This window comes from Orcinus orca, chromosome 3, assembly GCF_937001465.1.
Source record: "Orcinus orca chromosome 3, mOrcOrc1.1, whole genome shotgun sequence".
NCBI lineage: Eukaryota > Metazoa > Chordata > Mammalia > Artiodactyla > Delphinidae > Orcinus > Orcinus orca.
In genome coordinates this window covers 9,114,563-9,129,890 of record NC_064561.1, presented here as the reverse complement: position 1 = coordinate 9,129,890, position 15,328 = coordinate 9,114,563, and the positions used below count along the sequence as shown (strand labels likewise).

General features: G+C 45.8%; 1 protein-coding gene across 9 annotated transcripts in view; it reads right to left on the bottom strand.

Annotated features, from left to right (window-relative positions):
- CACNA1A (calcium voltage-gated channel subunit alpha1 A) overlaps nucleotides 1–15,328 on the bottom strand; it is a 337,790-nt gene that overhangs the window by 187,924 nt on the left and 134,538 nt on the right. For all 9 annotated transcript variants that reach the window (XM_049708282.1, XM_049708283.1, XM_049708281.1 and 6 more), the window contains 2 exons: nucleotides 5,075–5,181; nucleotides 2,579–2,718 (listed from right to left, as the gene is read on the bottom strand). In XM_049708282.1, coding sequence (XP_049564239.1) covers nucleotides 2,579–2,718; nucleotides 5,075–5,181 — 247 coding nt within the window. The remainder of the gene's footprint in view (nucleotides 1–2,578; nucleotides 2,719–5,074; nucleotides 5,182–15,328) is intronic.

Here is a 15,328-nt window from a genome sequence, read left to right as displayed (position 1 = left end):
CAGGTGTACAGCAAAGTGAATCAGCTATACATATACATGTATCCACTCTTTTTTAGATTCTTTTCCCATATAGGTCATTACAGAGTATTGAGTAGAGTTCCCTGTGCTATATATAAAGGTTTCTTTTTTTTTTTTTTTTTTTTTGCGGTACGCGGGCCTCTCACTGTTGTGGCCTCTCCCGTTGCGGAGCACAGGCTCCAGACGCGCAGGCTCAGCGGCCATGGCTCACGGGCCCAGCCGCTCCGCGGCATGTGGGATCTTCCCGGACCGGGGCACGAACCCGCGTCCCCTGCATCGGCAGGCGGACTCTCAACCACTGCGCCACCAGGGAAGCCCGAGACAGACTCTCAACTACTGTAAAGGTTTCATTTTGACGGCAGTTTGCCACCTCACCTCCCTGTTCTCACCTCCTCCACTCTTTCCCTCACCCACTCTGCTCCAGGCACGCTGGCCTCCTCACTGTTCATCAAACACACCAGACACAGTTCAGCCTCAGGGCCTTTGCACTTGCTGTTCTCTCTGCCTGGCACTCTCCTCCTTCAGTCATCCTCATGGCTTTTTCACTCACCTCCTCTAGGTTTTCATTCAAATATCACCTTCCCAATGCAAGTCTTCCCTGGCTTCTAGCCCTCCTGCCCATAATACATTCCATCCCCACTCTGTTTTATTTTTTTCTCTGTAGCCCTCATCAACATCTAACACACTAGATATTTCATTCATTCATGCATTTTGTCTTTCTTCACCCCTAGAATGTCAGTTCCACAAGAGGAGGGGCTTTTGTCTGTTTTGTTCACTGCTATGTCCCAGAGCCTGGCACATAGTAGTTGCCCAGTAAATACTCATTGAATGAATATTTGCATACACAGGCATTTGTTATATTATTCTCTACTTATTTTCGAATGTCTGATTATTTTTATTATACATTTTTTAAACAACAACAACAAAGTCAACCACTGGGCTCTTGCACTGATGAGTTTCCTAGAGAGCGACAAGTGCCCAATGCCATAATATGTCCCAGGAACCTTCCAAGGTCGCAAGCCAAAGAAGTATGGGCACAGCAAACAGAACTCCCTCAGTGAACACCCAAGTCTGCTAGAGCTAGCCCACAGAGCTCGCAACAGACCACTCAGATCTGAATGCCTCTAATGAAACAGCTCAATATGATACAGCCCAATAGGATGCTTCGGTGAGAAGCAACATTGTTTTGAAACAACAGGTATGTTCAAAACTTTAATTGTGAGAGCCCAGCCAACACAGCATGGGTACTAAGACCCATGACATCTACCAAGAGAGACAGGACCTGGAGCAGCAACAAACCCTAGAGGAGAAATAGGATCCCACAGAACAGAACTATGACCGCATACAGGAGAACTACGAGAAAGGTCTCCCAATGAACAGGGGTCTTGGAAGAGAAGAAACAGACTTAGCTTGGGAGAGAGGAGTGGGTAAGCAAAGGAGCCAGAAATCATCATAAAATGGTAATGTCTATATTGGGACCTGATAAAGAGTTTGGGGTCTGTGACAAAGATTGGCTGGCTATCCACCAAATCCATTTCTGTTTCCTTCTAAGCTTCCCAGCTTCCCTGCAGCGATGTGTGGGCATGTGACTGAATTTTGGCCAAAGGCATATGAGTGAAAGAGGTTACATGCAGGGTGTCAGCCAGGCCCATACAACCTCCCAAATATCGCCATCCATGCTCGTTTCTCTTCCATGGTTTGATGCAGACAAGCAGACCTGATCTGTGGGTCAAACAACAAGGAACCACAATGTAGCAAGGATCCGGGGGTCCCTCAAACACTGTGTGGAGGAAAGAAGCCGGCCAACGAGGAACAGCTGTTTTGGTCTTTCAATGAGTAAGAAATAGACTGCTGTTGTGTTTAAATCATTACCTAGTTTTGGAATTTTTGTTGTTGTTGTTATAGCAGCTAGTGTTACCTTATACAGGGTCCTTGGTGGAAAGTGCATACACATTCCCCTTTCAACTATGGTTCACTGTATCAGATCTGAAAACTCCTCAATACTGCAGTAACTGCACCTTACTTAGACTGGTTTTGTCCATAATCCCATCACAATCTCTTGCACCCAGAAGTCCTCAAAAAACATTTACCAACTTAAAATGAAGGCAAGATATCCCCAAGCAAAGCAAAAGAACCACGCGTGCACAACAGTTAAAAACTTGAGTTCTGGAATCACATCATCTCAGGTTCAAATCCCAGCTTCATCGCTTACTAGCCAGGTGATCTAAGGTCCCTCTGTGCTTCAGATTCCTCAACGGTCACATGGGAATATTAATATTTCCTAATTCATTGGGTGGTTGTGAGGATTAAATGAGAGAGCGTACATAAAGCACTTTGGAAGCAGTCAATTCTAATAAGCAATTATTCTAATCGTAACAGAAAGCATCCGCTCTGAGATGCAGCTGAGATGAGGACGTTGCAGGGAAGGAGGCACATGCACATTGAAGAAGACCGTGGGGCCTCAGCCTTCCCGAACCCAGCCTGGACCACATCGACCCTTAGGTTTCCGCAGTCCTCGTAATTCAAGATCATTCTAAGAAACACAGCACAGGCCACTTACCCTGTTAGCACCACCACGAAGTCCATCACATTCCAACCATTCCTCAAGTAAGAGCCTTTATGGAAGGCAAACCCAAGGGCAATGATTTTAATTCCAGCCTCAAAACAAAAAATTCCAATGAAGTATGGTTCTGTGTCATCCTGGAAGGGAGAAAAGGTAAGGTCAGTGTCTTTAGCTTGGCAGAGGATGGCATGAACAGGGAACCAGCCCACTCGGATAAGTGTACGCACTTCCCCTCACCTCTCCTGACCTTCCAGCACTCACTGCCCTCCACTGCATCCTGCCTGGAGCTACCCTGTCCAAAGGCTTTTGCAAGAAAAACAGAAACATGGAGAAGACACCTCCTTCTTTCCTTGTGGCCAACTTTACACACTGGTTGGACACACAGAATTGTTTGTTCGGATGTGAGCTGTTTAGTAGGGCAGCCACATGTGGCTACTTAAATTTAAATGAATTTAAATGAAATAAAATGAAATATTCAGTGCTGCAGTCACACTAGCCACATTTCCAGTGGCTACCATATTGGACAGTGCAGACGTAGGACATTTCTATCACTGCAGAAAGTTCTAGAAGAAAGCACTTGTTTAGAATGTTTTCTTGTCACCTATATCATTCAGGCCCTTGTGCTTGGTCCCTGTGCACTGACCTCACCCCCAAATCTGACATTTGCGAGGGTTCTAAGCTGGTATGCACCAGCTTCAGGTTGCTAAAATATTGGAATCAATGCTCCTGCACTGGCTGGTAAATGGCCAATGTCCCAACTCCCGGCCCCTTGCCAGACCTCCTGCCAGATCTGGCTTCCAGCTGATAGTCAATAGTACTTGGAATTAAGCTATAAGCTCTGCTCCATCAGAGCCCCTACATGGATGTTCCCCAATGTGTTATGGCAATGTTTCTCAGGCTTCAATCATTTGAATTCTGCTTTCATGAGTCTTTCCATGCCAGCTTGCCACCAGTACTACTAATTGTTTACCATTCTTTCAACAGACTCTTTTTACTTAGCTTGATTGTAAGCAAAAGCAAACAAAAAAGGTCCTGAAATCATAGTTTTTCTGGGCTAGTTATCTATTATTAGGATATACATTATAATATGTAACTATTAAAATTTAAAAGCCTTGAGATCATTAATACTTTGTGGATTAGGAATGAGTGGATTCTAACATCTCTCTCTCCCTACACTTGAGTTATGACAGCTGGCTTTGAAATGGTGATGGAAAGGAGAGAGGTCTCCTTCTTGGCAGTGTCAGAATGCCAGGAGGGGAAGCAGGGGGCTGGGGGATGGCTAGGGGCATCGAGAAAGATCTTAGTACTAGTTTACAGCTCTGCAGAGTTTCACCAAATCATCAACTGGATTTTGAATGTCCCTCCAGAGCTGATATTCATATATAGGAAACGCTGGGGTTAGAAGAACGAGCTAAATGACATCCCAAGCAAGCTACCAGGCAGAAGTCAGAATGTGGGACATTCCCTAGAGCAACTGGACTGGTTTCTGCAGGGTCAATGGCAGGAGGGAAAATAAGTGCTTTAGATAAAAAGTCTTAAGCAACCTAAAATCTAGACCATGTTTGGGTCTTGGTTCAAATGACCTGGAAAATGCCATTTCTGAAACAATCACGGATATTTGACTAGTGGCTGGGTCTTCGATGAGTCCCAGGAACCACTGTTGTGTTGGGTGTAAACATCTCACTGGGGTGATGTAAGAAAGTGCCCATATTTATTCTTTGGCCGTGCCGCACGGCTTGCAGGATCTTAGTTCCCCGACCAGGAATTGAACACAGGTCACAGCAGTGAAAGCGTCGAGTCCTAACCACTGGACCGCCAGGGAATTCCCAGAAAGTGCCCATATTTTTAGCAATGCAGACTTAAGTAGATGGCAGTGAACAGACATTTTGTCTGGGATTTGCCTTAAAATACTTTGGCCAAGAAAGACAAACCAAGGAAATAAAAAGGGACAGAAAATAGGAAATGAGGCAAAATCTTGACAGTTGTTGAATCTGAATGATGGGCTCATGAGGGGTTCACAGTACTGTCCTCTGCGTATGGTCAACATTTTTCACAAGAATTTTGTTTTTATTTATTTATTTATATTTTTATTTTTTTGGATGTGCCTTGGGGTGTTCAAGATCTTAGTTCCCCGACCAGGGATTGAACCCGAGCCCTGGCAGTGAAAGCGCTGAGTCCTAACCACTGGACGGCTAGGGAATGCCTAAGAATTTTGTTTTGAATGTGACTTTTCATGGACGAGGTGACCACTCTCACCCACCCCTCTCCAGATTGACATGAGGTCTGCTGGGGAGGTGAGAATGGAGGATGGGCAGTGAGGACATCTCTCTCCCCAGATTATTGTGTTCATGAAGTTTAGGCTCCCCAGGTAGGGGGCCCACGATCCGGTTCTCGGTGCCAAGACGGAGAGCCCACTCTGCCCTCGGCTCCCATGGCCACAACAGTTTGCCACCAAAGCAGAGAAGAGACCTCCCCTAGAGAGACTTCACTCACCAGTCGTTCAGACATCGGGGTCTTGTCATCATCAGGTAGGTGTTGCTCCAGGGCGAGGACAATGCAGTTTGCTATGATGGTGGCTAAAATCATATATTCAAAGGGAGTATCACAGAATTAAGGAAAATCTTTCCAGCTTTGCTTAGGTTCAAAGCACAGTTGAGTGGAAGGTACAGAGACGTCCCCTGTGCCCCTGTCCCCCACATAGGCACAGCCTCCCCTGTTATCAACATACCCCACCAGAGTGGCACATCTGTTACAGTCGATGAACCTACATTGACACGTCACGATCACCCAAAGTCCATAGCTTACATGACGGTTCGTTCTTGGTGTTGTACACTCCATGAGCCTGAGCAAACATTTGATGACATGGATCCACCATTATAGCCTGATCCAGAGTAGTTTCACTGCCCTGGAAACCTGGCAGATGACTTTGTAAGGAAAATGTGGACATTCTTCCTCCGTTTCACCTCCAACCTTCACTGGACAAATATTAATTCAGCACCTACTGTGTGTCAGGCCCTGTTCTGGGCACTAGGGACACAGCTGCCCTTGTGGAGGAGACGTGAGTGAGTGAGATAAGCACATTAGACAGTACATTAAAAGATGGTGAATGTTATAGAGAGAAAAAGCAGGAAAGGAGACTGGTGGTTGCAATTTAAAATACAGTAATCATACCCAAAGTAAAATAGATAGCTAGTGGGAAGCAGCCACATAGCACAGGGAGATCAGCTCGGTGCTTTGTGACCACCTAGAGGGGTGGGATAGGGAGGGTGGGAGGGAGGGAGATGCAAGAGGGAGGAGATATGGGGATATATATGTATAGCTGATTCACTTTGTTATAAAGCAGAAACTAACACACCATTGTAAAGCAATTATACTCCAATAAAGATGTTAAAAAATTATATTCTAAAGCTAAAAAAAATACAGTAATCAGATCTGATATCAAAAGCAAGAGCAACAAAAGAAAAAATAGATAAATTGGACTCGGCCAAAATTTAAAATTCTGTGAGCCAAAGGGCATTGTCAGTAAAGTGAAAAAACAAAAGCAAAAAACCAACCAACAGAATGAGAGAAGGTACTTGCAAATCAGATATCTGGTAAGGGTCTGGTAATAGAATATACAAAGAACACTTACAACTCAACAACAAAACAATAACCCAATTAAATAACAGGCAAAGGGCTTGAAGAGACATTTCTCCAAAGAGGATTAGGAAAACGCAAATCAAAACCACAATGAGAGGGCTTCCCTGGTGGCGCAGTGGTTGAGAGTCCGCCTGCCGATGCAGGGGACACGGGTTCGTGCCCCGGTCCGGGAGGATCCCACATGCTGCGGAGCGGCTGGGCCCGTGAGCCATGGCTGCTGAGCCTGTGCGTCCGGAGCCTGTGCTCCGCAATGGGAGAGGCCACAACAGTGAGAGGCCCACGTACCGCAAAAAAAACCCAAAAAACCCACAATGAGATGCCACTTCACATCCACTAGGATGACTAGAATGAAAAAAACAGAAAACAATAAGTGTTGGTGAGAATGTGAGAAATTGGAACCACTATACATTGCTGGTGGGAATGTAAAAACAGTGCTGCCACTGAGGAAAATAGTTTGATGGCTCCTCAAAAAGTTAAAACACAGAATTACCATATGATCCAGCAATTCCACTCCTAGCTATATACCCAAAGAACTGGAAAACTGGTACTCAGATACGTGTTCACAGCATCAATATTCACAATAGCCAAAAGGTGGAAAGAGCCCAAATGTCCATCAATGAATGAACAGTTAAACAAAATGTGGTATATCCATAGAATGGAATATTATTCAGCCATAAAAATGAAGTACTAACACATGCTACGATGTAGATGAACCTTGAAAACATTATGCTAAGTCAAAGAAGCCGTACACAAAAGACCACATCTTGTATGAATTCCATCTATACGAAATGTCCATAATGGGAAAATGCACACTCAGAAAGCAGATTGGTGGTTGTCCAGGGCTGGGGGAGGGGAAAACAGTAAGTAGCTGCTTAATGTTTTGGAACTAGATAAAGGTGATAGCTGAACAACCTTCTGAATGTACTGAATGCTACTGAATTAGTCACTTAACAATGATGAGTACTGTTCTGTGAATTTCACCTCAATAAAAAAGAATATGGTGGCCAGGGCAAGTCTCCGAGAAGCAGACCTTTCAAGGTCTGAGGGAGGGAAGGGATGGTCGGTCCCTATGGCTATTTCCAGATGTACATTCCCTCTCTCTCTAGTCACAAACTCCTCCCTGCATCCTGGGAACTCTCCTCCGGGTTGACGAGGCTACCAGATAGTCCCACTGGAGGGTCTGCCCTTGGGGAGGGTCTGTCCTGCTCACTTCATATTAGGGACTGATCTGCTGATCAGTGGGTAAACCAGAATATCCCTGCCCCCCTGCCAGATCTGCAGAAGCACCCTCAGGCCTATAGCCTTAGTGAACAAAGCTGCAAATCCAAAACAATGAACAAAATGGCAGTAAGAACATACATATCAATGATTACCTTAAATGGAAAGGAAACTAGCATAACAAAGCTGGTAACTTCTGAGAAGGAGGTTTAGGTGTGGAGAAATGGATGCTAGCGGGAGAAAGCCATAGGGTGTTGGTGACTCTGGAGCAGGAGTTCCCAACTTCTGCACTACTGACATTTGCGGGTGATCATTCTGTGTGTGTGTGTGGGGCGGGGGGGGGGGGAGGGCCGTCCTGTATATAGTAGGGTGTTGAGCAACATCCCTGGCCTCCACCCACTAGATGCCAGTAGCATCCTCCCCTCCAGTTATGACAACCAAAACTTATGACAACCAAAAGTCATCTCCAGATATTGCCAAGTATCCCCTGGGAACACTGAAATCCACTGTTTTGCAGAAAGATCAAATAGCATGTCTCAAACTTGGCCGTGTTAAACTACTGCCCTCCTCCCAGCTTTCTCTCTTACGAACTTAACTAGCCTCAGTCTCCTGTTTGGCCCTAGAGTTACCTTTGGCATCTTGGAAGCTCTGTAAAAACCAAGGGATCTGGGGTTTCCCTGGTGGCACAGTGGTTGAGAGTCCGCCTGCCCGTGCATGGGACACGGGTTCGTGTCCCGGTCCGGGAGGATCCCACATGCCGCGGGGCGGCTGCGCCCGTGAGCCATGGCCGCTGAGCCTGCGCATCCGGAGCCTGTGCTCCGCGACGGAAGAGGCCACAACAGTGAGAGGCCCGCATACCGCAAAAAAAAAAAAACAAAAAAAAACCCAAGGGATCTTACAGGCTGGAGGAGGAGTTTGAGTGTATACCCACTTTCCAGGTGTGTAAACAAAGTCTAAAATAGACAACCTGGGAGTAAGAGTCTAAGTAAGCCGGGAAAACCAGGTCTTCTTTGTCACCAGCTTCAGCCTTTGCCTCCAGCTGAAAGCAGCTGAGCCACGCTCCACGCACACTTTGAAAAGCAAATCCAAGACTCAGGGCAATTTGGGGAGTCAACAAAAACCATCCTGCTGACGATCATCTCTGATTGGCTTCCTGCCTCCGAGCTGACAGTCATTAGAAGCACAGAGAACAAAGCTGGGCTGTGTTGCACAAATACTCCATTCTGTCTCACCCTGCAGCCCAGAAAATAAGAGACAATATTTGTACACAAAGAAGCAATGCCAAGCCCTTCCCTGGCCTCCCCTCGCGGAGCCTTCTGAAGCCATGATTTGAATCCGATGATTTCACTTCCCTTCCCTGCCAGCTACCTCCCTGTTAGCTTCCGCATGAAGATGCCGCCTCACTCTTCAGGGCCCCCTGGCCTCCTGCCCCTAAACAGCTGGGATGTTGTGACTTTCTCTGCATCAGATTCGAGCTGAGGTTCCAGGAAGAGTCCCAGAAGGCCAGGAGCAAGCTGCACTTTCAATGGGCTGCATTAGGAGGCGTTCAGTTGGCCGCTGTCACCTGGATTTCAGACCCAGAGCTCTTGGGTACGACAAGGAAGCCTTAGTCAGCATGGGGGCCGACAGAAAGTGGCTGCCCACTCCCACCTTATTTCTTTTTCTTAGTTTTTGTCAGACATGGGCACACTGGCTATCAAATATCATCCCCCTCTCTGCACACACCCATGCACCCCGCCAGTGTCCACAGACACACGCCAAATGGGTGCAACACTGACCTTATACCCTTGTTACTCAGTGTGTGGTCCACGAACCAACAGCATAGGCAACACCCATTAGAAAAGCAGCACGTCAGGACCCACGGTGACCTGCTGAGTCAGAGATCTTGAGCAAGGTCTCCAGGGGCTCTGTGTGCACACTGAAGTTTGGGAAGTGCTGCCTTAGATCTATTTCAGGGGGAGGAGGAACCCAGGTAACTGTGGCTTTGAGTCATCCAGAAAGACGTGGGGGCTCGCCTTTTTCCTCCAAGCCTTCTCCTCCATGTTCTGACCCCAGGAGGAGAATTCAGGAGGCCTGGACCAGTCTTCTGCCTCCACTGAAGGGGGCTGAGAAGAAACCCAAGCTCTTGATGGAACAAGAGAATGTTGGAATGAGACAAATACGCAGCAAAGAAGATTCTGGAAATATTCACAGCCCTCCCATGGCTACCATCTCACTCAGAAGAAAAGTCAAAGTCCTCCCAGCAGCCAGCAAGGTCCTGCCCGACCGACCGGCCCCGATCACCTCCCTGCCCTCATCTCCTCCATTCTCCCCCTCGTTCACTCAGCTGCAGCCCCACTGGCCTCCTCCATCTTTCTCAAACACATGAGGCACATTCTACCGCCAGGGCCTTTGCACCTGCAATTCTCTCCCCTAGAATGCTCTTCCCCCCACACCCCCAGAGACCCACATGGTTCCCTCCCTCACTTCCTTTAAGTCTTTTCTCAAAGGTCATATCCTCAGTGAGCCTTTTACCCCCTTTCCCTACTTATTTTTTTTCCTTGGCCCTTGTCCCCAAACGTCTGCTATGTTTTTCTCCTTTATCTGGTTCGCTGTTTCTCTCACCTATTAGACTATAAGCTCTGTGCAAGCAGGGATTTTTGTCTGCTTTGTTCTCAGCACCTAAGAGGAGATCTGTTACAGAGTAGGTGCTCAGTAAACACCTGTGGAAGGAAGGAAGGAAGGGTGAGTGGGTCTTGCTTTCCACATCTCCCCCCTCACCTCAACATGTGCCAAGTCTCCGTGGGCACACTAAGGATACAACCGGCTCCTTAAAATAGGCAGTGATGTGGCTGGTGCACAGACGCAAAGGTAGGGTACCGAGTTCTTGGCACAGGAGGTTCTCCCCCCAAGCAGAAGTCAAAGGTGGTCCAGGCAGGGGGAGGTGAGGCTTTCTCAGCCCAGCCCTGAATCGTGCCTGATCCTCCCAATTTAGAAAGCCTGGGTTCTAACTCACAGCTGCGGTGAGCAATGCCTCTGCTGCTGAGCTGAGCCTTCCCGCTCCCTGATTGGTTCAGGGAGAAAGCACCTGTGTCAGTGGTATCCAGAATAATCAGCCAGCCAAAGAGGCCAAGGAAGCGGGGAGGTGGATGAAAGGAAAGAAGCATCCCTGGTGGGAGGAAAAGCTGTCTCCTGAAATGGCTCATGGAAGTCAGGCTAGCAAACAGCCCTGCAGGCAAGTGCGGATACACAAAGCTTCCCCCACAATGAGATTGATCAGGACCCACAGAGGCCCCAGAGAGGGGCTGTGTGTGACACTGGAAACCACCAAGTGATTTCTTTGCAGGGAAGAAAGGCTGCATCTGTGAACAGGAGCTGCTCTTGGGATCCAGAACATCAAGGAAAATCAATTTGTAAAGTTGGCATGGCTGATGGTTCCAGCCCCTTAGCAAGACCTTGCAGAATGTCCAAATAATTCATCCTTCCCTTTGTGGTACCCCCCCACCCCATTCCCATCTCATTTCCAGCCTCCTGTGGTTGGTGTGAAACATCAGATCAGGTTTGTTAACTCATCAAGGTCTTGACACTACCATGGGGGCTGCCTGACGGGTATGTTCTGAGGAAACACATACTTCAATGAGTCAACCCAGCAGTTGAGCTTATGGGGAGAAGCCAAGTAGATATTATTTTCATGTTAGTTCCATGCTCGTCACAATTACCAGGAAAAGAGTAGGGGGTACCAGGGCCCTGAATGTATAGGTGTAGGACATATTCCTTGCTCTGCTAAACATGCCACAATTTAACTCGGCAATAAGATCAACTATCATGGGGCCATAACAGGCACAACAACGTAATTACAGCTGCCATTTACTGAGTGCTTCGTCGGGCAGACACCAAGCTAAGCACTCGTTGTTTCAGTTAATTCCTTGCAACAATTCTACAAGGTAGGTTCTATCGCAAGCCCCATTTTCCAGATAAAGAAATGAAGGGTCAGAGAGGATAGACACATTTCTCAAGGTCATACATGCAGTAGGGCTCGCTCCAAGATCCGTGCTGGTGGTCCCCACCATAGACCACTCAACAGCTTACCCTTACTTGTTAGAAGGTAGATGTTTTTGCTTTTATTTAAAAATTGGAGTTGGGGTATGCCTGGGGTGTTAACCATGGATGAGGCCAACTGGATCAGCCCTCGCCTGAGTTCCAGCCACTGCCACAATTTAATGCAGTAGTTATCAACCACTGCCTGCTGGTTCACACCTTCATAAGCCCATCCTGAATGGGTCATATTAACGAATAGTTCCACTTCGAACAATACAACTAGTCTCCCTCGAGTTCTCAGACATTGGCTTCGAACTCTCCAACACACAGTACTAACCAAAATCAAGCTGGAAAAGAGCTCTCCTCCAGCAGATCAGCTTGAGACTGAAGGGTGATGATGAGCTAACAAGGGCAACGCTGGAGCGGCCCGGGATGGTTTCAGCACCACGGCCAGCGGCAAGAGGCGCAAGTTTAATCACACATCCTCCCAGACGTGGCAAGCTGGGGCAGGACAAGTAAACCCAGTGTCAAGTATTAACACGCTCAGACCATTGCAAAGGCCTACATTTCACATACACAGTAGAGGCATACACATGCAAAAAGATTCATTACGTCAGCAGGAAAATCAAATAGAGAAAATTAAAATCCCAACACTAGATAGATTTGATGTGCTGTTTGTTTTTTTAATATTATCCAAGGATTTTCAACACTTTGGTTCTGAAAAGAGAAGTCTATCCAGGGCAGCTAAATCATGCTTCTGCTCAGAAAATTGGAAGTATCTGCATGAGAAATTATACAGCAAAGTAGTTGAAAGGGTTTGGCGGTCGGACATGGTTTTGGACTTGGGCAAAGGAGTTTCCTTCCCCAAGCCTCAGCTTCCTCACATATATAATGTGAAAAGTAGCACCTACCTCATAGGGCTGCGTGAGAATGGAATGAGTGGACACACACAGTAATACACGCAGAACAGAGCACGGCATATACTATGTACTCAGTAAATGTGAGTGTTTTGTTATGGTTTACTCTGGTTCCTGTGAGATTGGGAAGCTTTATATGCTTACGAAAGCATAATACAGGGTTCATCTCATCGTAATCATGCAATCAGTGTTCATTATTTTTATTTCAATTGCTGCTACCGGTATTATTAACTTTTTCTATTTCTTTTTTACCCATGTAAGTCTCATTCCCCTCCCGTCACTGGAGAGCCTAAACGCCTACTCTCATCGTGGCCGATGAGGTTGTCTCTCCAATCTGAAGTGTTTCCAGGAACAAAAACACGGTGAATGTGTGTGGTCCACTCTCTGAATATCAGGCTTGAAATAAATGTTGCAAAAAGATCCATCAGATATTTCATACACGTGGGATCCTACAATACGTGACCTTTGGTGTCTGGTTTCTTTCACTCAGCATAATGTTCTTGCGGTTCATCCACACTGTGGCAGGTTATCCATACTTCACTCATTCTTAAGGCTGAATAATATTCCATTGTACGGATATACCACAATTTGTTTAACCATTCACCCACTTTTGGGCTGTTTCGACATTTTGTGTATCTAGAACAGATGACTCCATAGAGACAGAAGGCTGATTTGTGTTTGCCCAGGAGTCTGGAGGAGGCAGGAAATGCATAATGGGTACAGGGTTTCCTTTTGGGGTGACGAAGATATTTTAGAACTAGATAGAGGTGGTGGGTGCACAGCACTGTGAGTGTACTAAATGTCACTGAACTGCTCACTTTATTTTTTATTGAAGTATAGTTGATTTGCTGAACTGTTCACTTTAAAATGGGTCATTATGATATGGGAATCTCACCTCAAGTTTTAAAAAAATCCCTGTTGTTTATCCTTCTCCTTTTCCCCCCTTGATTCTCAGAGTTCGCCTCCTATGCTTTTACTCACTGACTTTGGCAGGTAACTTTTTCCTCAGACAGCCCTCAAGATCCCTTTTCAAAAAATAAATGGTTTTAATTATAATAGGAATATGTGCTTATTGTATTTTTTTAGTTTTTAAAATTTATATCATTTAAAAAGCGACAAGTCCTTACACCACCCCACTTCCCAGAGATAATCAATGCTAGTAGTTTGGTGTTTCTCTCTCAGATTCTCCCCTACACACATTCTTTGCACTGGCTGCTCTCTCTTCTACCTTCCCCCTAGTTAGGAGCAGGGCTTACTCTCTCACCTCCTTCAGGTTGTAATAAAACACCTCCTACACTGTTGGTGGGAATGTAAATTGGTGCAGCCACTATGGAAAACAGTATGGAGGTTCCCTAAGAAACTAAAAATAGAGCTACCATATGATCCAGCAATCCCAACTCCCGGGTATATATCCAGAAAAGCTGAAAACTCTAATTTGAAAAGATACATCACCCCAATGTTCATGGCAGCACTATTTACAATAGCCAAGGCATGGAAGCAACCTAAGTGTCCACCAACAGATGAATAAAGATGTGGTATATACATACAATGGAATACTACACAGCCATAAAAAAGAATGAAATATTGCCATTTGCAGCTACATGGATGGACCTAGAGATGATCATACTAAGTGAAGTAAGTTAGACAGACAAATATTAATGTTATCACTTATATGTGGAATCTAAAAAACAATACAAATGAACTTATTTACAAAACAGAAACAGACTCACGTAGAAAACGAACTTATGGTTACCAAAGGGGAATGGGGGGTGGGGGAAGGGATAAATTAGGACTATGGGATTAACAAATACATGCTACAATATATAAAACAGATAAACAACAGAATTTACTGTACAGCACAGGGAACTATATTCAATATCTTGTAATAACTATAGTGGAAAAGAATCTGAAAAAGGATATGCATATATATATCTGAATCACTTTACTGTACACCTGAAACTAACACAATATTGTAAATCAACTATAGTTCAATTAAAAAAAAAACATTGTCTGGGCTTCCCTGGTGGCGCAGTGGTTGAGAGTCCGCCTGTCGATGCAGGGGACGTGGGTTCGTGCCCCGGTCCGGGAAGATCCCACATGCCGCGGAGCGGCTGGGCCCGTGAGCCATGGCCGCTGGGCCTGCGCGTCCCAAGCCTGTGCTCCTCAATGGGAGGGGCCACAACAGTGAGAGGCCCGCGTACCGCAAAAAAGAAACAAAACAAAACAAAACAAAAAACATTGTCTTCCCACTGAGGTCTTCCCTGGCTACCAGATCTAAAATTCCAACCCTGTCAACATCTCCACCTCTCTGCCCTGTTTGTTTTTTGCTTGTTTGTTTTTAGCAACTTTTCACATTAAACAAATTAGGTCATTTATTTATCTTATTTATGTTGGTCTCCCTCACTGGAATGTCCACCCTAATTGGAGGGAGGTGGGGGGCTAAGGATTTGTCTGACTTGTTCTTGATTGTATGCCCAGCAACTAGGACAGTACTAACACGTAATAGGTGCTCAATAAATACTATCAAATGTATGAACACAAGCATTCCAAATCGTGTTTTCCCTTTACAAAATTGGGATCGTGATACATAATGTTCTGTGATTTGCTGTGCCCCTCACCACAATGGACACATTTTCCATATCAGTATATTGGACTTCCCTCTTTTAAAAGGCTGGGCAGTATTATCGTGAATGGATGCATCATCATTTATTTACTGTTCTCCTAAATGCTTCCAGTTTGTCTCTATTACAAGCAAAGCTGTGATGAATAATCTGACCATACATCCTTGTGTATCTGTGAGGATTTTTTCTGTGGGATAAATTCCAAGACATGGAATTGCTGGGTTAGAGGGGGTGCAGGGTGCACGCTTGACATTCTCATAGATACTGCCAAATCAACCCAGAGATTCACAGAGCTATGTTTTACAGTGTTTTAGAAAGTGAAGTGAGTATGTGTG